This window comes from Kogia breviceps, chromosome 3, assembly GCF_026419965.1.
Source record: "Kogia breviceps isolate mKogBre1 chromosome 3, mKogBre1 haplotype 1, whole genome shotgun sequence".
Classification (NCBI taxonomy): domain Eukaryota; kingdom Metazoa; phylum Chordata; class Mammalia; order Artiodactyla; family Physeteridae; genus Kogia; species Kogia breviceps.
The window spans coordinates 430,388-453,898 of record NC_081312.1 but is presented as its reverse complement, the minus strand read 5'-3'; the positions used below and the strand labels follow the sequence as shown (position 1 = coordinate 453,898).

The window sequence follows — 23,511 nt, the reverse complement described above, 5'->3', positions numbered from 1 at the left end:
ATATGTCTGTGTGTATCCATGTGTCTGTGTGTGTCTGTGTGTGCATGTCTGTGTCCATGTGTGTCTGTGTGCCTGTTGTGTCTGTGTCCATGTGCTGATATCAGTGTCTGTGTCCATATGTGTCCGTGTATATCTGTGTCCCTGTGTGTCAGTGTGTCTGTTCGTGTGTATCAGTATGTATATCTCTGTGTGTTCATTTGTATGTGTTCATGTCTCTGTCCCCATGTGTCTGTGTCCGTGTGTGTGTCCATGTGCATCAGTGTGTGTCTGTGTGCCCAACTGTCCCTCTGTGGGGTGCAGCTAACAGGGAGGGGCTGGCTGCGGGAGGAAGCCATGTGGGGCGACGGCTGGGTCCAGGGGCCCAGGTGTGACGGGGAAGGGTTTGGGAGTGTGGCCTGGGAGCGAGGGCGGGCCTCGGGAGGCCACCTGTGCTTGTGTGTGAGATGCCACCAGCACTTGGCAGTGCCGTGTGACCTGGGTGGGTGCGGAGCGCTGTCACCAGCGGGCATGACGGTGTGAGGGTGCGTTCGAGGGCTGGGCGCTCCCCTGGATCGATTCAGGGTGGAGTGAGGCTGAGCAGCCAGGTGGGGACGCTGGACGCCGAGCCTGGCCTGGTGCGACCATGCAGGTAGGATGGCGGATCAGAAGAGCGGGCTCCGCACTGGCCCTCGTGCAGGGTTGGCCCGTTTGTGCGCAGGAGGGGACAGTGGAGGGACTTGCGTGTTGGTGCCGGGGCAGGGGTCTGACTTGGCCCATTTCTCTACCTGGAGGGCCTGTGTGTGCAGCTGGACTTGGGAGCTTGGGGGCTTGTCTGTGTCCAGAGGGGCTGGCAGGAGGCTGGGGGTGGAGGCTGAGGCCTCCGGGACCTCCAGGAGAGGCTGGGGTCTCTGTGGTCCCTCCCCGAGGACCACTCTCTGGCTCTTAGAGCTCCTTCGAGTGGGTAGAGTCCATAGTGGGGTGGCGGGGAGGGCCTCTGACACCGACGATGATGCTGGATGGAGCCGCGCCTCAGCCGTGTCCCCCACCCTGTGCCGAGACACTGCTCCCTGCCCCACAGCTCCCCAAGAACGGGCGTGCCCAGCGCTCTGAGCAGGCACCGGAGTGTTTATTGACAATGGGCGGAAGGTCTGGCCGGCCCCCTCCCCTGCCCCAGCAGGATGGAGCCCTGGGATGGAGGGAGGGAGGGAGGTCAGCCATCATTTACCAAGGTCAATGGACATCGATCTCTCGAGGGTCCTTGAGCCGGACAGTGCCTCGTGGACCACTTGGCAGGTGAAATTGCTCTTCTGCCCCCAGTCAGCCTGCTTGACCACCAGGTGGCTGTAGATGAAGTAGGCGGAAATGGAGCTGCGGACCTTGTGGGGCCTCGTGCTGGTGTGCTGGTCCGCCTGCATCAGGGCGCCGTTCCGCAGCCACCGCACGGAGATGTCCGCGGGGAAGAAGTTCTGGATCAGGCAGGTGAGGGTGACCTCGCCCTTGGTCTGGAGCTCCTCCTTGGGTGGCGGGAACACGTAGACCTCGGGAATCATACGCTGGCCTGCAGATGGGTGTGCGGTCAGCCCGGCTCCACCTGGGAGGCCCGCCCCCCTCCCCTCAGCCTGCGGCTCACCAGGACTCTTGGAGATGGAGCGCAGGATCTCCTTGGGTAGGTGTGGGTGGTTCACTTTGCAGGAGTAGGTCTTGCCCTCAATCCAGTCACTGACGTCCACCGGCAGGGTGGACGTGACGGTGACCGTCCCGTTGAACTGAGTCTCGACGACGAGCGGGTCTGAGTACGTTAGATTCTCGTTCTCCCTGGACCAGGTCAGTGTCATGTCCTTTGCGCTGGCCAGGTCCACCACCAGGCAGGTGATCTTGGGTGACTTGTTGACGTACAGGTCGAGGGGCGTGGGTGGGCTCAGGTAGGCGCTCACGCCACGGGGCTCGGACTCGGCTGTGTGTGGGAGGGGCTGAGTGAGGCTGACTCCGCCCTCCTCTCGGAATCCCCAGTGGCTGGGTGTTGGCGTGGGCGAGGGCCATACCTGTGCATCTGCGGGCGTGGTTGTCATAGGTGAAGCCATAATAGGTGACCCGGCAGGTGTAGGTGATTTGGGACACCCACTGGCCCTGCGTGATGTTGAGCTCGCTGTAGGTGGAGGCCAGTTTGCCCTCCACCCTTTCGGGGCCGGTGTGCGGGAACGCGTCCGTGACCTCGTGCCCGTCCACCAACCAGGTGACCTTGATTCTGCCTGGGGTGTAGCCGGAGATGCGGCATAGGAGCTGGATGGTGGTATGGGTGTCACCACGGGGGTCGCAGGAGGAGTAAAAGAGCTTCACGGAGGGGTTGGTGAAGCTCTTGGTGCACCCTGGCGGCAGAGGCAGCAGGAGTGGGCTTGGCCTCTCTGAGCCCCCAGCCCTTCCTCCCTGTCCCTCCTGCCCGGCCTCCCCCTCCCCCTCTGGCTGTCTCACGGGCTGGCCCAGACCTGGCTCACCAGTGATGGCCTTGGTGGTGGTGGTGCTGGACGCAGCGTGAGCCACGCTGCAGGTGAACTTCTGCTTGGACCACTCGCCCGAGACTGTCACCTGGCTGCTGGTGGTGTAGAGGCTGGAGTTCAAGTTTTGGACGGCAGGGATGGTCAGCGTACTCCTGTTCAGGGATGCTGTGTCCCAGGTAATGGTCACTGGCGCCGGGAAGTAGCCCGTGACCAGGCAGCCCAGCGTCACAGAGGTGGCGTTGGTAGCACTTGTGCAACAGGAGTGCAAGAGGTAGACGGATGGGCTGTGGACGGAGGCTGTGGGGACAGGACAGGGGTCACCGCTGGCCTCGGGACTGTCACCCGTATGCGCCAGGCTAACTGCTGGCCTTGGAGGGTGGGCTGTGGGGTGGATGGGGAGGTCCAGTGCAGGGAACACCGGGCCTCTGCTCCAGCTCTGGGGGACAGCTTGCCCCTCTGGGTCCTTTCCTCCTCTCCTGATTGCACTAGGGATGCCCTCCAGTGAATCCTTGCAGAAGCAGTGGCTGTCACTGCCCTTGGCCAGGACTCCTGCCCTCAGCCCCAAGTGGGTGGACACGGGGCTCTTGAGTGGAGGCGCTAACCCGCTCCCTGAGGTGGAGGCTCAGAGCCCATAGCCCTCTGTCGGCACCCGGGGACCCAGGGAGACCTCCCACCCCCCAGGAGTTACCAGGCTACTCCTCTGCCCCCACTCATAGACGCCCATTGGAGATCAGGGACCCTGAGAACACCACTAGCCACCAGTCTGTCCCCTCTGCCCCACCCATAGCCCTGGGAACACAGGCCTGGGACACAGAGACCCCCAGGATCACCAAGCTGCTTTCCCACTCATAACCCTAACCCAGAGCCCCGTTGGGGATCAGGGAGACCCCAGGAACTGTCAAGCTGGCCCTTCTGCTCCAAGCCAAAGACCTCACGAGGGCCTGGGGATCCACAGCACCCCACCTCCCAGGAGTCACCTGTGTCCCCGCCCCACTCCAAAGTCCCTGTGGGCTTGCTGTGGGCGGATCCACCTTCCACCCACTGGACCCCAGCTACCTGCAGCCGTGGGTCAGCCTTCAGGTCCCTGAGCTGCTTTGCCATGGCTGCCCCTTCACTCCCTCCTTTGGCTGACCAGCCCAGGCCCCCTGGCGCTCTACCCGCCCTGCTGACCCCCCGGGGGAGCCCGATTACAGGCCTCATGGAGAGAGGACAAAGTCCCCTCAGAGCCCGCCTCAATCCCCCTCCTCAGCCCTTCTCGGGCTCCTCTGGTTCGCATGCCTGTCTGCACATGCCCTGGCCTTGGAGCTCCAGACCCCAGCCCACCCCGGCTCTGCACCCCAGCTCAGCAATTCCACCTTACTCTATTCTGCCGGCTAGCCAGCTGAGCACAGCCCAGATGACCTGGTGTCAGGAGAGCTGAGACCAGCTGAGACCAAGCAGCTCGTAAGTACAGCCCAGCACCCCCTAACGAGTCCTGCACATTTCAAGTCAGCTCAGCCCAGAACAGCCTGCTTGATCCAGCCTGGCCCGCTTCAGCCCCTGACATCCCATCTCAAGCAAAACAACTCATCTGAGCTGTGTCCACATGGTTCATTTTAGTTCAATTTAGCTGACTGAGCAAAGCTGGCCAGGATGACCCCACAGCCCACTCCACCCAGGTAATCCAGCTCAGCCCAGCCCAGTCCAGCCCAGCTCAACCCAATGTAGCCCTACTCAGCTCAGCCCAGCCCAACCTAACCCAGTTCAGCCCAGCTCAGCCCAGTTTAGCTCAGCTCAGCCCAGCTCAGCCCAGTTCAGCCCAGTCCAGCCCAGCTCAACCCAATGTAGCCCTACTCAGCTCAGCCCAGCTCAGCTCAGCTCAGCCCAGCCCAGCCTAACCCAGTTCAGCCCAGCTCAGCCCAGTTTAGCTCAGCTCAGCCCAGCTCAGCCCAGTTCAGCCCAGTCCAGCCCAGCTCAACCCAATGTAGCCCTACTCAGCTCAGCCCAGCCCAGCTCAGCTCAGCCCAGCCCAGCCTAACCCAGTTCAGCCCAGCTCAGCCCAGTTTAGCTCAGTTCAGCCCAGTTCAGCCCAGCTCAGTCCAATTCCACCCAGTTCAGCTCAGCTCAGCCCAGTTCAGCCCATTTCAGCTCTGCCCAGTTCACCCCAGCTCAGCCCAGTTCAGCCCACCTTAGCCCAGTTCAGCCTCGTTCAGCTCAGCCTAGCCCAGTTCAGCCCAGTTCAGCTCAGCTCAGTCCAGCTCAGCCCAGTTTAGCCCAGTTCAACCCAGTTCACGTCAGCTCAGTTCAGCCCAACTCAGCCCAGTACAGCCTAGTTCAGCTCAGCCCAGCCCAATTCAGCCCAGCTCAGCCCATCTCAATCCATCTCAGTCCAGTTCAGCCCAGTTCAACTCAGCTCAGCTCAGACCAGACAAGCTCAGCCCAGTTCAGCTCAGCCCAGCTCAGCCCAGCTCAGCCCAGTTCAACCCAGTTCAGCTCAGCACAGCACAGCTCAGCTCAGCCAAGCCCAGTTCAACCCAGTTCATCCCTGCTCATCCCAGTTCAGCTCAGTTCAGACCAGCTCAGCCCAGTTCAGCCCAGTTTAACCCAGCTCAGCCCATCTCAGCCTAGTTCAGCCCAGTTCAGCTCAGCTGAGTTCAGCCCAGCTCAGCCCAGTTCAACCCAGGTCAGCTCAGCCCAGCTCAGCTCAGCCAACCCTAGCTCTGGCCCACCCCTCCGGGGTAGGCAAGCTCAGCAGAGAAGAGCCCAGCCCAGCGCATTCAGCCCACGTGAGCCCAGATTGCCCCTTTTATCCCGCCTAACCACCTTAGTTGGGCCCCACTCAGCTGAGCCGTTTCTTCTGACAACCCAGCTCAGCCCAGCAGAGTCCAGGTCCGCCTAGTTCATCTGAGGACAGCCCAGCTGAGGCAACCGAGGGTGGTTGAGTCCCGGGCTCTGCTCAATCGGAGCAGCCCGCCCCCTCCCTCTCTACCCAAAGCAGCCTGGTCCAGGACAGCCCAGCTCAGCTCCGCTGGCCCCACTGAGGACAGCCTCTCTCTAATCCCACTTCACCTGGCTCAGTCCACCCAGCTTGGCCCAGAATCCCCTTGGCTCAGGGCATCCCAGCTCACTCAGTGCACAGTCCCGCATGGCTGAGGCCAGCCCTTCTGGCCAGTGCGGCCCAGCTGATGCTGGGATAGTTCATCTCCCTCCACATAACTCCATCCACTCAAGCCAAACTTGGCCCAGCCCAGCCCTGCCTGGCCTACCCTAGTCAGGCTGGCTCAGGCCAGCCCAGCTCAGGCCAGATGATGTGGACCCAGGCCTGCCTGCCATGTTGGCCGGCCTAGGGACTGAGCCCCGCTGCTTCCCCCTGACCCCGGGCTGGCCGTAACCGTTTTTACTGGTTGTAGGCAGACCCACGCTCAGCCCAAGGTCCATGCCCTGTGTGTGATTCTCGCCCTGACCCTGACCTGTCTGAGATTCTCGACCCCTTGGTCTTCTCCAGGTCGGCTTCGAGCGTTCTCTTACTTCTCTGTGTCCCCATGCAGGGAAGGGACAGCTGCAAGGCAAGCAGTGACCCAGAAGCTGGGTCCCCACTGGGCGGGCAGCCCAGGTGTCTTCTCTCAGCAGTGGTCTGGGCAGCTCCAGAGGTGGGGTGCCTGAGGGACCGGGGTCCTCTGTCAGGTGCCCGTGGCTGGTGTGGCCCATCTGGCCAGTGGTGGCCGTCTGCAGGCTCCCAGGCTAGGCTCCCAGATGAGGTGAATCGTTAGGAACCATTGCTGTTATTTTTATGTTCAGACGATAGGTCCTGGGGCGGGGCGGGGCAGGGGGGCGAGCTCTGCCTCAGTGCTCTCAGCTAAAAATGGGGTGGGAACCCCCAGGGGCCTCGGCAGCCCTGGAAGTTCCCTTCTCTCTCTCTGTTCTCGGGAAGTCGACCCAGTGACGGCCGATCTCAGGTGAGGCTCCTCTCTGTGGCCTCTTCCCCGGCCTCTGCCACCCGGCTCGTGCCCTCTTTCCCTCGATGCCACGGGCTGCCTTGGCGAGCGGACAGCACACACTGTGGTCGCCACAAAGGCCCGGGAAGGGAGAGGGCACCAGGCGCCGCCACCGCTGCCCCCGAGGCAGCCTGTGAGGGACGGTCCTGGCCGTTTTGTGCTTGAGAAGTGGAGGCCCACGTGGCCTAGGTGCCTGCGGTGGAGTGCGGGTCTTTCTGAGCAGCGGTCTGGGGGCCGGCCCGGTGGGGCGGCCCTGGGTGCGAGTGCAAGAGGCTCTGGGTCCAGCTGGGTGTAGGCAGGTGCTGGTCCTCTGGTGGCTTCCTGGGCGCCCTGCCGGCCGGCAGTCTCACCCAGTGTCTGCGGGCCAGCCTCCCCGGTCGCTGTCCTACAGCCGGCCTCCCATTGGGGCTGCGTGGCCGGCAAGGGCTGGCAGGGGCCTGTGGGGAGGTGGGACACGGCTGTGAGCTTGGCCAGTGGCTCGGCAAGACCTCTGTGGCCACCGGACCCTGGCGTGTGCCATATGCCAGCCTGTGCTGTTGTTGTCCGTCAGGGTGTGGGGACCACAGAGTGGCCTTTGTCGAGGTGCCCACAGCATCCGACTCTGGTCTGTCGGGGCAGCCAGTCTACCACTGACGCCCCACTGGCATGGGCTGAGCCAGATGATGTGCTGAGTCTCGGCCTTGCCTCCACGCTGTGGACGTGTCCTGCAGGCCGGTGTGTCCCTGGAACCCCCCAAAGGCCCAGGTGCACACACAGGGGAGGCCACGTGAACTTGCAAGCTAGCTCATCAGCATGGGCTCCTGGGAGGTGGCGTGCAGTCTTTGGAGAGAGGGAGACAGCAGGACCACGTCCCCTGGGCCCAGGACACCCAGGGCCGCTGGTCTGCATGCAGGGAGGCTGTGCAGAGCTGGGCTGTCAGGCCTGCACGCTCAGAGGAGTGTCCGGGCCTCTTGGAAGACCCCAGGGGGGCTGCTGGATGGCTGGTGGGGGGGGTCCGTGTGCAGAGCCAGAGCCCCGAGGCCCCCAGGACAGATTGTCCTGGTCTGTCCCGCCCCACCCTTGGCCTCAGGGACAGATGCTGCATGGCAGGTGCAGGGGGAACGCCGAGTTCCCTGGAAGGACTCAAGGTTCTGCGAGAAACCACAGGGCAGCCAGAGCCCCACCAGGGAGCCTTCCGCCAGGTGGTGTCCGGCCCTGCGGCCTGTACGGTGCGAGTGTGTGGGGCTGGGGTCTTGGCCCGGCACCCCCTGTGCTTCCTGCCCAGCTGTGTGGGTCCAAGGCTGAGGCCTCGTGCCCAGCCGGCCCCTCCCCCAGCTCTACCCCAGCACCCCAGGAGCCACCGGGCTGCCGGCGCAGGGGCAGGGAGGGTAGGGGGATGTGGCCCTCGGTGCTGGAAGAGACTGGCTCCTGCGGAGCCTGCTGAGCTCTGGGCACTCGTGTTCCCTGCCTCTCTGGGGCTGTGGCCCTGCCCTGGCCTCCAGGAACCACGCTTCCCCCACCCTCTTCCTGTCCAGGGATGGGCCTGGCTGTTCCCCTCCTGCCCGCTGGCTCCCCCTCCACCCAGCAGGCATAGGGCCCTAGCCCTCCTGGCTACCCTGTTCAGGCCTTCACACCTGTTCCGCGTGCAGCCTCCGCTGTGCCCAGCACAGGGTCCAGCTGTCCCTCCCGCGACCCCAGGGTGCTGCTGCTTTACGTCAGTGACTTTGGACACATTCTGCACCTAAACGTGCGGCGTCTCAGCTGGGTGCATGTGTGTGCGTCCAGGCGTGTGTCTGTGTGTGTGCACACCTGTGTGTGTGAGGAGTGGGCAGAGGGTGTGCCTTCCTACCCCAGCCCTCAAAAGGCCCTGCTGACCGAGGAGGGCCGGGGCTGCGTGTGCAAGAACAGAGCTGCTGATGCCCACGCAGGTGGTTGGCCGGGCAGAGCGGCTTTGCCCGGCAGCCCCGGGAGCCCTCAGTGTGGGCCCGTGGCACTGGAGGACGTGGCTAAGCCTGGAGCTGGGAGCCTGGACAGGGTGGGCCCGGTCTCCCTCAGGCCGCTCTCTAATGACCCAGCTCGGGTGGGCCCAGAGCAGGATCCCGTGTGGTCAGGAAGTTAGTTGTCAAGGAGCTGGGGGGTTTGGGGACAGCAGGAAGTTAGATGGGACCTGGCCAGACAGCCTGGGATGGGTGGGCCTTCAGCCAAGGCAGGGTGAGGTCCCTCTGAGGCCGGGCCTCCGTGTAAAGGCCTGTGGGGTAGCCAGGGGCCAATGCTGGCTCCGGCCAGTGAGTTGCTTGGAGGGAAGGCCAAGCTGCAGGCGTTTCATCGAACTTTCCTGACCAGGACACTAACTGGGCAGCAGCACTAGCCTCCAGATCCCTCAGGCTCAGCCAGGGGCTCACGGCCCTCGGTACCCATGGTGGGGGGGTAGGCCCCAGAGTTCTCCTGGACAGTGAGACCAGCCGACCCCCTTGTTATCCTTGGTTGTGGCCCCAAACATGGGCCCAAAGAAGCTTCAATCCCTCCCCGGCTTCCTTCCCCCAGGGCAGGCCTGGCTCCACTGCTGTCCTCTCTGTCTTGGGGCTGGCCCACCACCACCCAGACCTCCAGACGTCCTCCACCCCAGGGTGGGCCCCTTCTCCAGCTCCGTGCCTGCCTTCCCAGCAAGGATGCTGTCATGACGATCTCTGAAGTGTGCAGTGCGTTGTCTCTCTTCTAATTTAGATGCTCCCATTACTAATGAGCTGGAGTTTCTCTTCAGAGACTTGGGAGACATTTGGACGTCTGTCTCTGATCTCATCCTGCTTTCTGAAGATTTTCTTGGCGGTTTCCTGGGAATTTGCAAGGCAGTCATCTCTAGGTGCCTGCCCCTTGCTAGTTTTAGCCTTGGGATAAACTTCTCCTGGTCAGTCCCTTGGTTGTTAATGCCGCGTATTGAGTCCTTCTTTAATAGAAATTCTTGATTTCCACGTGGCAGATTCATCAGCTATTTACCCTACAGCTTGCACGTTTGGAGGCTGCCGTGCGAGCTTCCCGTGGCTGCAGTAACAAAGGCCCACAAACTTGGTGGCTTAAAACCACAGAGATGAGGGCTTCCCTGGTGGCGCAGTGGTTGGGAGTCTGCCTGCCGATGCAGGGGACACGGGTTCGTGTCCCGGTCTGGGAGGATCCCACAAGCCACGGAGCGGCTGGGCCCGTGAGCCATGGCTGCTGAGCCTGCGCGTCCGGAGCCTGTAAAAAAAAAACAAAAACCAAAAACCAAAAAACGAACAAACAAAAAAACCCACAGAGATGGACTCTCACATTCTGGAAGGCATGAAATCCAAAAACAAGGTGTTGGCAGTGCCAAGCTGCCCCGAAGGCTTCAGGGCAGGGTCCTTCCTGCCTCTTCCGGGCCCTGCTGGCTATTGACATCACTCCAATCTTTCCTCCATCTTCACATGGCCATCTGCCCCGTGTGTCATCGTCTCCTGTTATAAGTCACTGGACTTACAATGTTTCTGAAAACGAGTGCGATCTAATCCCAAGGTCCTTAACCTAATTACATTTGCAGAGACCCTATATCCAGACAAGGTCACATTCTGAAGTTCTGGGTGGACATACATCCCACCAGGCTGTTGCTGTTACTGTGCTCCGCCAGCCTTGCTGGTCCATTTCCTTTCAGCTATATTTAAAATTAGCCTTTCAGATGTAAGTGTTTGATCCCAGCAGGCTCCACCACCACTCACCGTGCATATGGTGTGGAGTAGAAACCCAGGTTGAAGTTTTCCACAGAAGAAGCCAGTTTCCCACCCACCTTAGAAGCTTTCCCGCTGCCTGAAGGCGCCACACTCGTTGTAGTCCAAGTTCCTAGGAATGACCAGGCTGTCTCCGAGTGCTCTCCTCTTCCTTGGGTCTGGTAGTCTGTGCATGAGTATCACCATCCTTTTCAGTGATGGTTTTGTGTTAACATTCAGGGGGACAGTCCCCCCGAAACCCCTCATCCTGTGCTGTTATTTTTCAAAATGGTCTAAGCTGTAAATGGATCTCATAAACAAACAAAGAAACAAACAAAACCAACCCAGCTGGAACTTTGGTTGGGAGTACACTGTATTTCTTAGTCTGGGAGATAGATGACACTTTAACATGTCATTCCTTCCTTGACCAGTGTATCTCTCCAGCCATTCAAATTTCTTTTATGTCCTTGAATAGAGTTCAATTTTTTTTTTTCTCAGAGGTCTTGGGCGTTCTTTCCCAGATTATTTCTCCCATTGCTGTGACTTGTGCCTGGCTTTCTGTTACATTTTCTAGTAGGTTTTTGCTGACATAGAGGAACACAGCTGCTTTTGGTAAGTTGGTCTTGCATGGAAATTGTCCCGATTTTCTTGTTAGTTCTAACAGTTTGTCTGCTGATTGTGTTGGCTTTTCCTTGGAAATGACCACATCATCATCTACAAATAATACCTCCTTCACATCTTTCCTTTCAATCTTAACAGCCCTGTTTCTTTTTCTTGTCACGTAACATTGGCCAGGACCTTCAATAATCTATTAAATAAACATTTTCCAAACTGTTTTGACCACTATCCTTGTAAAAAAAGTGTCTTGTATTATAATCTAATTCACATACACACATTATTTACATATATTATGTATATTTATTTATGTAACTGAAACAAAATTTTCATGAAAATATTTACCCTTGTTATGTACAATGCATAGACTTTTTTTCTTTGTTTATTAAAAAGAGCTGGCTGTAACTGTCTGATTTGATTTCACAATCCACAAATAATTAAGCACGTAACTGAAAAGCACTGCAAAATAGTATGACAGAAGTGACAGGCGTCCTCGCTGTGTCCCTAATCTTATGGGAACACCTCTTAAAGTTTGTCTATCAAGTGTGTTCACTGTAGCTTTATTCCTTCTTTCCTACATCCTTTTGGGTTAATAAGTACTTCTTAGTTAATACTTAGTACTTAGTAAGTACTTTAAGTACTTATTCCATTCTAATTTCTCTGGGGACTTCCCTGGTGGCTCAGTGGTTAAGAATCGGCCTGCCAATGCAGGGGACATGGGTTCAGTCACTGGTCCGGGATGATCCCACGGGCTGCAGAGCAACTAAGCCCATGTGCCACAGCTACTGAGACTGAACTCTAGGGTCCACGCACCATAACTACTGAAGTCTGCTCACTTAGAGCCTGTGCTCTGTAACAAGAGAAGCCACTGCAATGAGACACCCGTGTACCACAATGAAGAGTAGCCCCTGCCCGCTGCAACTAGAGAAAGCCCACGTGTAGCAACAAAGGCCCAACGCAGCCAAAAATAAGTAAATAAATAAATGTATAAAAATAATGAAACGAAAGAGGCATGACAACTGAAACAACGTGTGATCTAGGATTTCCTTTTTTTAAAAAAAAATTCTCTGTCGACTTTTTAGATAAGCCTCTTTGCATATGGTTTCAGTGAACATAATGTGCATGCTGATGTCATCACAATGAACTTAGATTAAATAATTGACTACCTCACATAAGTCATTAGAGCCTTGAAAAAGTATAGTTTAATTTATGAACTCATCTTTTGTGCTACTGTCATATATTTTGCATCTGTACCTATTATAAACCCCACAACACATTGTTAATAATTTTTACTTTTTTTGTTTGTTTGTTTTGTTTTTTTGCGGTACGCGGGCCTCCCACTGTTGTGGCCTCTCCCGTTGCGGAGCACAGGCTACGGAGGTGCAGTCTCAGCGGCCACGGCTCACGGGCCCAGCCACTCCGCGGCATGTGGGATCTTCCCGGACCAGGGCACGAACCCGTGTCCCCTGCATCGGCAGGCGGACTCTCAACCACTGCGCCACCAGGGAAGCCCAATAATTTTTACTTTTAACAATCGATTATCTTTTTAAGAAACTAAGGGAAAAAACATTAGTTTTTGCACTTGCATATTTGCCATCTCTGATGCTCGCCTTTCCATCCTGTAGATCAGAGTTTCCATTTGGTGTCATTTCCTTTCAGCACAAAGATTCTCAGTTAACCTTTCTTTTACTGCAGGTCTCTTGGAAATGCGCTCCCTCAGTTTTTGTGTATCTAAAAATGTCTATTACATATTCATTTTGGAACGATATTTTCTCTGGATATAGAATTCTGGGTTGAAACTCCCCCCTTCTATTGTTTCCTGGTCACAATTTTTTCCGATGAGAAGCCAGATGTAGTTTGTTCCCTGTATGTCTGTGTTCTTTCTCTGGCTGCTATCAAGACATCTTCTTTACCTTTGGTTTTCATCAGTTTGCACAATGTGTCTCAGAATGGCACATCATGTTGTATTTATGGTTAGGAACTGGCTGAGCTTCTTAAATCTGTAAATTGTTATTTTCATCACATTGGGAAATTTTGCTTTTTATCTCTTCAAAGACCTTTTCTGCCCCATTCTATCTCTTGTCCCTTTCTGGGACTCCAAAATTTTATGTATTTTCAGATGCTTCATAGTGTCTCATAGGACATTGAGTCTTTACTTTTCTTTTCTTTTTTTCCAATATTTTTCTTTCTGTTCTTTGGGTTGGATTAAAAGAACATTTTATTGATATATAAAATATATATTATATATAATCTATATATTATATATAAATATATTTTACATACATAATACATTCGAATATCTAAAATAAATATAGAATGTCTCTATATTGAAATGTAGTTTCTGACCTTTCTTATGCCTTCTCCAATCTGCTGTTAAGCTCATCAAGTGACTTAAAAAATTCAGAATTGTACTTTCTAGTTCTAGAATTTTTATTTGGTTCTTGTAGATAGTTTAAAATTTTCTGTAAAGGTTATCTAGTCACTCATTATGAGCATATTTTCCTTTAAGATCTCTGAACATATTTATAATAGCTGCATTAATGTCCTTGTCATAATTGGGTCTGTGTCTGGGTCATCTTTGGATCATTCGCCATTGACTATTTTGTATTTTGACCTTGGGTCACATTTTCTTATTTCTTTGACATTTAGTAATTTTTGAATGTGCACTGGGTGTGGTGGATGAAGTATAATCCAGACTATGGATTTTGTACTCTTCCTCAGAGAAGTATTGATTTTTTTGTCAGGAGGCAGTTAGCTTGACTGGATTCCAAAATCTGCCTGACATGGTACTATTTCTGTGGTTGGCAGTAGCTAACGTCTCCTCAGTTCTTTCAACCTCCTGCTTGTGGTTTTTCCCAGGCCCTCTGGAGTTTCCCCTACACATGCACAGGTAAGGGTACAGTCAAGGATTTGAGCAGACTGTACATATGGAATTTGGGGGTTCCTCTTCTGTGGCTCCCTCCTTTAATTTCCAGCTGCCCTTGCAATGCAGCCTTGCATCCCATGATCTCACCCCTCGAGCCAGTGTGACTGCAGTTCCTGTTCATGTTCTAGTTGCACCTGGTGCCTGGTTGGGGCACATCCTCAGAGAAATCTTTCAAGGGGATCATTTTCTCCAGTGTCTGCTTGCTTTAGATCATTCCCCAGTGCCTTCAACTCCTCTTTTAAAACAGCACCCCCCACCCGGCCCCAGGGCTTATAATTGCTATTTGCAAGGGATTAGTCTGGCCCAAGCTGCCTCACCTGTGGTGGAGTCAGAACTACTTTCTCTGATGTGGTTTTTCGTTTTCATTTCCCTCGTAACCAGTCTGGTTCCTTTCAAATGTTTGAGGGCTGTTTGGACATCTTTTGTGAAACATCTGTTTAATTCTCTTTACCACTTCTCTACTGAATTGTTTGATTTTTCTGATTGATTTGCAGGACTTCGCTCTATATTCTGGATCTGTTTCTGTGAGTTGTATATGTTAATAGGAGAAATTTGTGAAAGACTTGAAAATGGACCAAAGCGTTACTTCTTGTGTCTTCGGTGGAAAGCAAGGCATTGTCTTGCACACCCTTCAAGGTTATCTGATTCTACAGGCTCTATGATTTTTATTATCTTTGAGCTACTTCACAACTCTGTAAGCCATGGCTAATTGATGGCAATGCAGATTCTCTTTTTTGGAAGGACGATGGATTCTTCTTCGCCTTCCATGTATAAACTCATTTCAGCATCCTTGATTCAACTATATACATGTAGTACTTTGAATTCTACTCTGAAGTGGGTGTAAACCATTAATTAAGTTAAATAAAATTGTGAGATGTGTTCTTTGTGTATCTGTGTGAGAGTCATCACCAGACCATGTTTTGAAACCTATCATGTCACTGACATCTGCTCCCACTTGGCGCCACGTATCCTGGGTCTAGAAGTTCTGTGGCCAGGAGGGCGGGAGACCCCGTGTTGACAAGCAGACCCGAGGCAGCCACACCATTCCTCCAGGGTGCTCCCTCGGGGAGTTCACCCGGCCCCGAGACTGGGCTGCTTTCTTCTGTTGTAGGGCCTCACGCTCCAGCTTTCCGTTCATAGCACTTATCATGACGGTCCTTATATCACTGTTTGTGGAATGTTTACTCGGTGCCTGCCTTTGCCCTGCTCCCTAATGTCCTTGAGGTCAGAGGCCACATCTGTGTTATTCCTCACGGGTACTCAGTGTCCAGCAATGATGGCAGAGTTGCCATCTGGTGAGTAGTTGTCCGGTAGATAAATGGATGCACCTTCACAGGACTTCCAGGGCTTCTGTCTCTCCAAACATCTCCAGGCTTGAGGGATGTCTTCAGGTAGCCTGTCCCCGAGGGCAGGAATCGGATGAGGAGGGCGTTGTCGAGTCTCTCTAAGAGGTAGTGTGGGCAGCGGAAGGAACATGAGCTTTGGCTCAGAAGACAAGGATGAAGCCCTGGCATCCTCCCCAGAGGCAGGGTGTCCCCTTGGACAGGGGCTTCAATGGTAAGATTGTGACAGTGAGCCCCGCCTCTTGGGGCGTTGGGAGAACGAAAGGAGAGGAGGTCCCTGTGAGGGTCAGAGTCATAATCCCACTCAGCTGAGCCGTGTGTTCCAACATTAGGCCGGGTGTTGCCGTGAAGGTATTGTGTAGGCGTGGTTAACATCTACAATCAGTGGGCTCCAAGTAAATGAGATGACCCTGCATGATGCGGGTGGGCCTCATCCAACCAGGGAAGGACTTAACAAAACTGAGACTTCCTGGAGAGGAAGGAATTCTGCCTCAAGACAGCAGCACCTACTCCCGCTTGAGCTTCCAGGCTGCTGGCCTGCCCCACAGATTTCAGAACTGCCAGGCAACCCCGCACAAGCATGAGAGCCAGTTCCTTGAAAGAAATCTTGTTGTCTCCATATGTCGATATAGGTATGTCATCTATATGTATGTCTATCTTTAGCCGTATTTTAGTTCTATCTATAGATGTACATATACACATATATAGCTATATCATATGTATGTATGTATGTATCTATTATGTCTATCATCTATCTATCTATCAATCATCTATCTATCATCTATCTGTCTATATCTATCTGTCATCTATGTTCTATTGGTTCTGTTTCTCTTGAGAACCCTGACAATAGCCTCTGAAAGCCCTGTAAAAGTCAGGACACTGTGTGCATGTCAGATGTGGTTATTACATTTGTGCTTGTTGTCGAGTTTACTGCACTCAGGGGCATTTGAGGGTGGCTGTATCAGCCAGCTTTCACTAGGACGCACTGTGATCACAGCCCCCAGGTGAACAGGCTACGATGTCAGGGTCTATTCCTCTCTCGCTGCTGTGTTTGCTGCAGTTTGTCTGGGCTTCTCTGTTCTGGGATCCAGGACAAAGGAGCAGGTGCTTTCTGGAACTTGCCAATGTCAGGGCTGAGGGACGGAGCAGGGGTGGTCTGCACAATGGACACTCAGTGCCTGCTCCTCAGCTGACGCAGAGCCAGTGTGTGCTGAGTGTCCTTGTCCCTCAGGACAGAACCACACAGGGTGGGCAGTGAGTGGTGGGGACAGTCATCAACGTACCCCCAGGAGGAAGACACACCTGAGGAACCCAGAGCCAGCTGCCTGACAGCTGCTGTGCCACCTTGTCCTGTGCACTGTGCCCTCCCGGGTCTGTCTGTGTCACTGACGCTGCCGGCCCCTTGCCTGGTCTGGTTCTTCCCACACCTGGCCGTGGGCAAGCTCTACAACCCCCACTGGCCTCTCCCCCGGCCTGGCCTTCTGCAGCCTGCATTTGAAAAGAGCCCAGGGGTGGCGGTGGGGGGTTTGTCACCCAGCCCCAAGTCATGCTGCTGATGTGACCACATCCTCCACCTACCGGCCCCCAGCCCCAGCCTCAGCCCCTGCCCACATCTGTGCTGGTCGGGGCCGGGTCCAGGCAGGCCATGGCTGTGACTTTGCAATGGGGATCCCAGCCTGGAGAGCAGCCTGACAGATCCACAGGGATGATGGGGAGATGGGCCCCGCCTGGTCCCTCCCTCGTGCTGCGACTCAGCCACTTCTGGGGGTGCCCATAAGAGCCTCTTAGGAGAGGTCAGGCTGCTCTCCCTGCTCCCTCCCCCCTCAGGCTGACTGTCCCTGGGACTCTGGGCAGGCCTGGTGACGTGGCAGCAGCAGTGCCAGGAGTCCGTGCACCGGGACGGACCCCAGCAGGGCTCCGCGCGACCCCCAAGCCCAGCCTAGCCCGTTCCCAGGCCCGCCCCATGCAAGCTGAGCACGTGTGGGGGGTCCAGCAGCACACGTGCCAGGGCTCTCGCGTGCCTCCACCCCACGGTGGCAGGTCCTTCCCGCACCTCACCAGCCCTGCCACAGCTCTGTGAGCCCACCTGTGTCCTGGGGGTGGGGGGCACCTGGCCAGGGGTTTCCTGTCTCAGTTCGTCTGGCTGCTCCAACCAGGCACCACACACCTATGGATGGCAGACGCTTGCCCTCACTTTTCTGGGGACTTGAAGTCCAAGGTCACGGAGCTGGCAGGTTTGGTGTCTGGTGAGGGCCGCTTCCTGGTTCACAGATGATGTCTCCCTGCTGTGTCCTAACGTAGAGAAGGACTGGAAACTCTATAGGGTCCCTACAGGGCCGCTAATCCCGCTCACAGGGGATCACCCTGATAACCTCATCAACTCCCCAAAGCCCATCTCCTAATGGCATCATATTAGAGGCTTAGGGCTTCAATGTATGAATTTTGGGGGAAATATTCAGTCCGTTGTATCGCCTTCTCGTCCCCTCCTCCACTCATACCGACCATTCTAGGTCTTGGACTCCACAGACGCTACACCATGGACATCACACCACAGAGGCCACAACGGGATTCAGAGCGCAGACTGAGAGTGTCTCCCTTGGTGAGGGAGGAGGCTGGGAACGGGTGGCGGCCCAGGGGTGCAGGTGTGTGTGTGTGTGTGTGTGTAAGACACAGATGGAGGTGTGTGGTGGCGAGGTGAGGTGCTGACAGGTGTGTGTGGAGCTCACGGTCTGGGGGGGCTCTAGGGGTCAGCAGGCAGCAGGAGGTTGACCTGAGGCTCACACAGGGGCAGCCCGAGGGGCTCAAGGGCAGGCGCGGCCACTGGGCTTCGGGGCGCTCGGGGGGCATGGACAGGTGAGGGATGCCGTGTGGTATGGCACTGCTGGGGGGTGAGGGTGGGAGCAATGGGGCCCAGTGTGGGGCAGTTCTCGGCGGGCCCAGAGGCAGCCGTGCCAGGGATGGTGTTCAGCTAGGAAGCCATGGGGCTGGCCCTCGTGTGACCACACTGGAGTGCCTGCGGGGCGGGCTGGCTAGCGGCTGACCGTTGGTCTGCGGGACGGAACCGAGGGGCAGGGCCCAGGGCGGCAGGCCGTGCTGCCCTCAGGCGAGTTCAGCAATTTGGTTACATGTTTAGGGGGAGGGAACTGCAGGGTGTGGGGAGACCCCCAGGTCCGTCACCTGGAGCCCCCATGGAGCCAGCAGTCAGAGGGGCCCTGCGCCAGCGTGCCCAGCGTGACTGGCTGGGTCCGTGAGGGCCAGGTGTTCTGCAGGACACTGCTGTCCACCCCTCGGCCGTCCTGTTTGCCGGCCCTCCCGGCCTCCCCGTTGGGTGCAGGGCCCCCTGAGCGATGCAGTCCCTTCCCTGCATACCATTCTCTCTGTCTCCGCCTCTATCTGTCTCTCTCTCCCCCAGAGGAACCTGGACCGGCACGTCGGACAGCCTTGGGGCGCAACGTCCATGCTGAGCAGACTCAGGCTCCCGGTCTGGGGGGGCTGTCCTGCTGGGCCTCGGCCTGGGGCTGTCGAGTGGAGGCCTCCTCCCCTCGCCCAGAAAGGCTGCAACAAACACAAGCGTGGCTTCGAGCAGCCCAAGGCCGCGTCCCCAGGATGAGCCATACCCCCTTAAACGCCGGCCTGAGGGAGCCCAGCTCGGCCAGCCCCTGACCCCTGGGTGGAGCTCCCTTTCGTGGAGCTTTTACTGAGAAGGGCCGACAGCTGTGGATCCTGACTCTGCCCTCTGGGGAGGGTTGTGTCTCCTCTGAGGTGGAATCACCAGGAGGGATGGGGCCTCGGTCCCTGGTCTCTGTGAGGGCAGAGTCCTGACGCATCCCTGCATCCCTGCCGGCCGGCGGACACAGTGGCCTCATCGCATCTGCACGGCCACCCTTCCTGGTCCCTACCGGAGCCCCTGGAGCCCCACTCCTGCTTCTCCTGTGACACACTGGTCACCTCTGTGCAGCCCCTCCCCACCGCTGCCCCTCCTGGCCTGGCTTCCTGGCGTTGCCTCCTGTTCCTCCTTTCTCGCACGCAGCTCGGCTGTTTTGGGCTGAGTCGTGTGCCCCAAATTCCAGTTTTGAAGCCCGGACCCCAGGAGCTGAGGATGTCACTGTATTTGGAGATGGGGTCTATAAAGAGGTGATGATGTAAACTGGGGCCTCTAGGGTGGGCCCTCATCCAGTCTGACTGGCGTCCTTCAAAGAGGAGGACATGAGGACAGAGACGTGTACAGAGGGATGACCACGTGAGGACACGGGAGAAGACGGCGTCTTCATGGCACGGAGACAGGCCTCAGGAGAAGCGAGCCCTGCACCTCCTGGATCTGGGATTCCAGCCCCCAGGGTGTCAGACAGTGAGGTCTGTTGTCAAAGGCCCCCTGCGGTGTCCGTTACAGCCTCCTGTGGGGACACACGCAACGCGTGCGACTTCCCTGTGGCTCCCCCAGGCCCCTGGCTCGCCCCTGGGCCCACAGGCCGGGCAGGAACCCCAGGCTTGGGTGGTGGTGCGGGGGAGACCGGCTGTATATTTCACGAGGATGGAAGGCGTGTTAAGCTAGGGAGATGTCTCAGCGAGCAAGGCGATTGTAAAGAACGCTTTATTGTCAATAGAAAGATGAAGAGACAGCAGAGAGCATCAGTGGGCTCCAACACTTAGAAGAGAGAAAAGCCTCCCAAGCTGCGAGGATGTAGACCGTCGTTCCAGTCCAGGGAGCAGCTCCTCCACGTGGGGGTGCTGACTGCGCATTTCTGCAGAGACGGGAGAGTTGGTACTGGGCCCTGAGGTGGGGGCCCGGGGTCGGAGACTGGCCCTACATGGGTCGCGCCTCTCACCCCCACCCCGGTGCAGGCGGAGCTCCTGGTGTACGTGACTCAGGCCTTTGGCTGTGGGATGGGCTGGCCACGCCTTCTGCCCTCTCCTCCTGAGCTCCTCCAGCTCAGCCCGCAGGACACCAGGTCAATAGCGTCCTCTCTGTGAGGCCGGTCTGCCTGGACCTCACCGTCTCCCACGCTGGGGCTCCTGTAGCAGCCTCGGGCCCAGGCCCTGCTTTGAGCAGCGTCCTCAGTGGAGGTGAACTGAGTGACTGTTTTGGCACCTGCAGAAGTTCTCCTTCTGGGAGAGGCAGGCGCTGAGAAGGGCAGTTCCCCTCCAACATTTGACACAGGCCCTCCTCCCAGGGACCCTGCATCTGGTGCCCGGCCGGGAGAAGATGCAGGGGGCAGGTCCTGTGTAGAAGCCTGGGATGCCGGCCTCCTCCTCCTCTTTGAGGGGTACCCGAACGCTGACCTGGGCATTCCCGGTGGTCCCTGGGGCCCCGGAGGTGTCCTGTGGCGACATCAGCTCAGGTTGGGCATTACCTGCGGTCCACTCGGGTCTGTGAGTGGGGTGGGGGGCAGGTTGTGGTGGCCACGAGACCAGAGGCCGGGGTGCAGGCAAGGGTGTCCGTGAGCTCAGAGGCTGGCGAGGTCAGTGAGCGGAGGAGCAGGCCTGGCGAAGGCTGAGTGGCACAAGGTGACGGACGTGGTCCTACAGGTCTGGGGCGGCCCTGGACGCAGGCCGTAGTGAGCACTAGGCGCCCTGCCCGATCATGTTTCTGTAGTCGGGGACGATCGTGCGCTTCAGCTCCACCACCGACGAGAAGATCCACTTCACCTGAGGGGCAGCGGGGGTGAGTGCAGGCTGGACCCCACCCGGGCGGACCCCCAGGGCCTGCCCCCCAGTCCCCGGGCCGATGGACGGTGAGGGGCTCCAGGGGGGACATGAGGCCATAAAGGGACAGTGAGAGAGAATGAAGGACAGTACGGGACTGTAAGGGGCAAATGAGGCACAGCGAGGGACAAATGAGGGACAGTGAGGGGTAGTGAGGGGCAGTGAGGGACAGTGAGGGACAGTGAGGGGCAGTGAGGGACAGTGAGGGACAGTGAGGGGCAGTGAGGGACAGTGAGGGGCAGTGAGGGGCAGTGAGGGACAGTGAGGGACAGTGAGGGGCAGTGAGGGACAGTGAGGGGCAGTGAGGAGACAGTGAGGAGACAGTGAGGAACAGTGAGGAGACAGTGAGGGGCAGTGAGGAGACAGTGAGGGACAGTGAGGGGCAGTGAGGGACAGTGAGGGGGCAGTGAGGGGCAGTGAGGGACAGTGAGGGACAGTGAGGGACAGTGAGGGGCAGTGAGGAGACAGTGAGGGGCAGTGAGGAGACAGTGAGGGACAGTGAGGGGCAGTGAGGGACAGTGAGGGACAGTGAGGGGCAGTGAGGGACAGTGAGTGGCAGTGAGGGGCAGTGAGGGACAGTGAGGGACAGTGAGGGGCAGTGAGGAGACAGTGAGGAGACAGTGAGGGGCAGTGAGGGGCAGTGAGGGACAGTGATGGACAGTGAGGAGACAGTGAGGGGCAGTGAGGGACAGTTAGGTGCAGTGAGGGGCAGTGAGGGACAGTGAGGGACAGTGAGGGGCAGTGAGGGGCAGTGAGGGACAGTGAGGGGCAGTGAGGGGCAGTGAGGGACAGTGAGGGACAGTGAGGGGCAGTGAGGGGCAGTGAGGAGACAGTGAGGGGCAGTGAGGGGCAGTGAGGGGCAGTGAGGGGCAGTGAGGAGACAGTGAGGGACAGTGAAGGACAGTGAAGGACCGTGAGGAGACAGTGAGGGACTGTGAGCGACAGTGAGTGGCAGTGAGGGGCAGTGAGGGACCGTGAGGAGACAGTGAGTGACAGTGAATGACAGTGAGGAGACAGTGAGGGACAGTGAGGGACAGTGAGGGACAGTGAGGGACAGTGAGCGACTGTGAGGAGACAGTGAGGATACAGTGAGGGACAGTGAAGAGACAGTGAGGGACTGTGAGGAGACAGTGAGGGACAGTGAGGGGCAGTGAGGGACAGTGAGGGGCAGTGAGGGGCAGTGAGGGACAGTGAGGGGCAGTGAGGGACAGTGAGGGGCAGTGAGGGGCAGTGAGGGACAGTGAGGGACAGTGAGGGACAGTGAGGGGCAGTGAGGAGACAGTGAGGGGCAGTGAGGAGACAGTGAGGGACAGTGAGGGGCAGTGAGGGACAGTGAGGGACAGTGAGGGGCAGTGAGGGACAGTGAGGGACAGTGAGGGGCAGTGAGGGGCAGTGAGGGGCAGTGAGGGACAGTGAGGGGCAGTGAGGGGCAGTGAGGGACAGTGAGGGACAGTGAGGGGCAGTGAGGAGACAGTGAGGGGCAGTGAGGAGACAGTGAGGGACAGTGAGGGGCAGTGAGGGACAGTGAGGGACAGTGAGGGGCAGTGAGAGTGAGGGGCAGTGAGGGGCAGTGAGGGGCAGTGAGGGACAGTGAGGGACAGTGAGGGGCAGTGAGGAGACAGTGAGGAGACAGTGAGGGACAGTGATGGACAGTGAGGAGACAGTGAGGGGCAGTGAGGGACAGTTAGGGGCAGTGAGGGGCAGTGAGGGACAGTGAGGGGCAGTGAGGGGCAGTGAGGGGCAGTGAGGGACAGTGAGGGACAGTGAGGGGCAGTGAGGAGACAGTGAGGGGCAGTGAGGGGCAGTGAGGGGCAGTGAGGGGCAGTGAGGAGACAGTGAGGGACAGTGAAGGACCGTGAGGAGACAGTGAGGGACTGTGAGCGACAGTGAGGGACAGTGAGGGGCAGTGAGGGACCGTGAGGAGACAGTGAGTGACAGTGAATGACAGTGAGGAGACAGTGAGGGACAGTGAGGGACAGTGAGGGACAGTGAGGGACAGTGAGCGACTGTGAGGAGACAGTGAGGATACAGTGAGGGACAGTGAGGAGACAGTGAGGGAAGGTGAGGGACCATGAGGGACAGTGAGGGGACAGTGAGGGGCAGTGAGGGACAGTGAGGGGCAGTGAGGGGCAGTGAGGGACAGTGAGGGACAGTGAGGGGCAGTGAGGGACAGTGAGGGGCAGTGAGGAGACAGTGAGGAGACAGTGAGGAACAGTGAGGAGACAGTGAGGGGCAGTGAGGAGACAGTGAGGGACAGTGAGGGGCAGTGAGGGACAGTGAGGGGGCAGTGAGGGGCAGTGAGGGACAGTGAGGGACAGTGAGGGACAGTGAGGGGCAGTGAGGAGACAGTGAGGGGCAGTGAGGAGACAGTGAGGGACAGTGAGGGGCAGTGAGGGACAGTGAGGGACAGTGAGGGGCAGTGAGGGACAGTGAGTGGCAGTGAGGGGCAGTGAGGGACAGTGAGGGACAGTGAGGGGCAGTGAGGAGACAGTGAGGAGACAGTGAGGGGCAGTGAGGGGCAGTGAGGGACAGTGATGGACAGTGAGGAGACAGTGAGGGGCAGTGAGGGACAGTTAGGGGCAGTGAGGGGCAGTGAGGGACAGTGAGGGACAGTGAGGGGCAGTGAGGGGCAGTGAGGGACAGTGAGGGGCAGTGAGGGGCAGTGAGGGACAGTGAGGGACAGTGAGGGGCAGTGAGGGGCAGTGAGGAGACAGTGAGGGGCAGTGAGGGGCAGTGAGGGGCAGTGAGGGGCAGTGAGGAGACAGTGAGGGACAGTGAAGG

At 57.4% G+C, this 23,511-nt stretch overlaps 1 gene segment (V, D, J or C); it reads right to left on the bottom strand.

Annotated features, from left to right (window-relative positions):
• Window positions 1-1,085: 1,085 nt before the first annotated feature.
• Window positions 1,086-3,575, bottom strand: LOC131752100 (immunoglobulin heavy constant epsilon-like). The segment is given in 5 exon segments: window positions 1,086-1,537; window positions 1,610-1,933; window positions 2,022-2,345; window positions 2,472-2,771; window positions 3,452-3,575. Coding segments are annotated over 5 exon segments (1,413 nt in total).
• Between the last annotated feature and the right edge of the window lie 19,936 nt (window positions 3,576-23,511).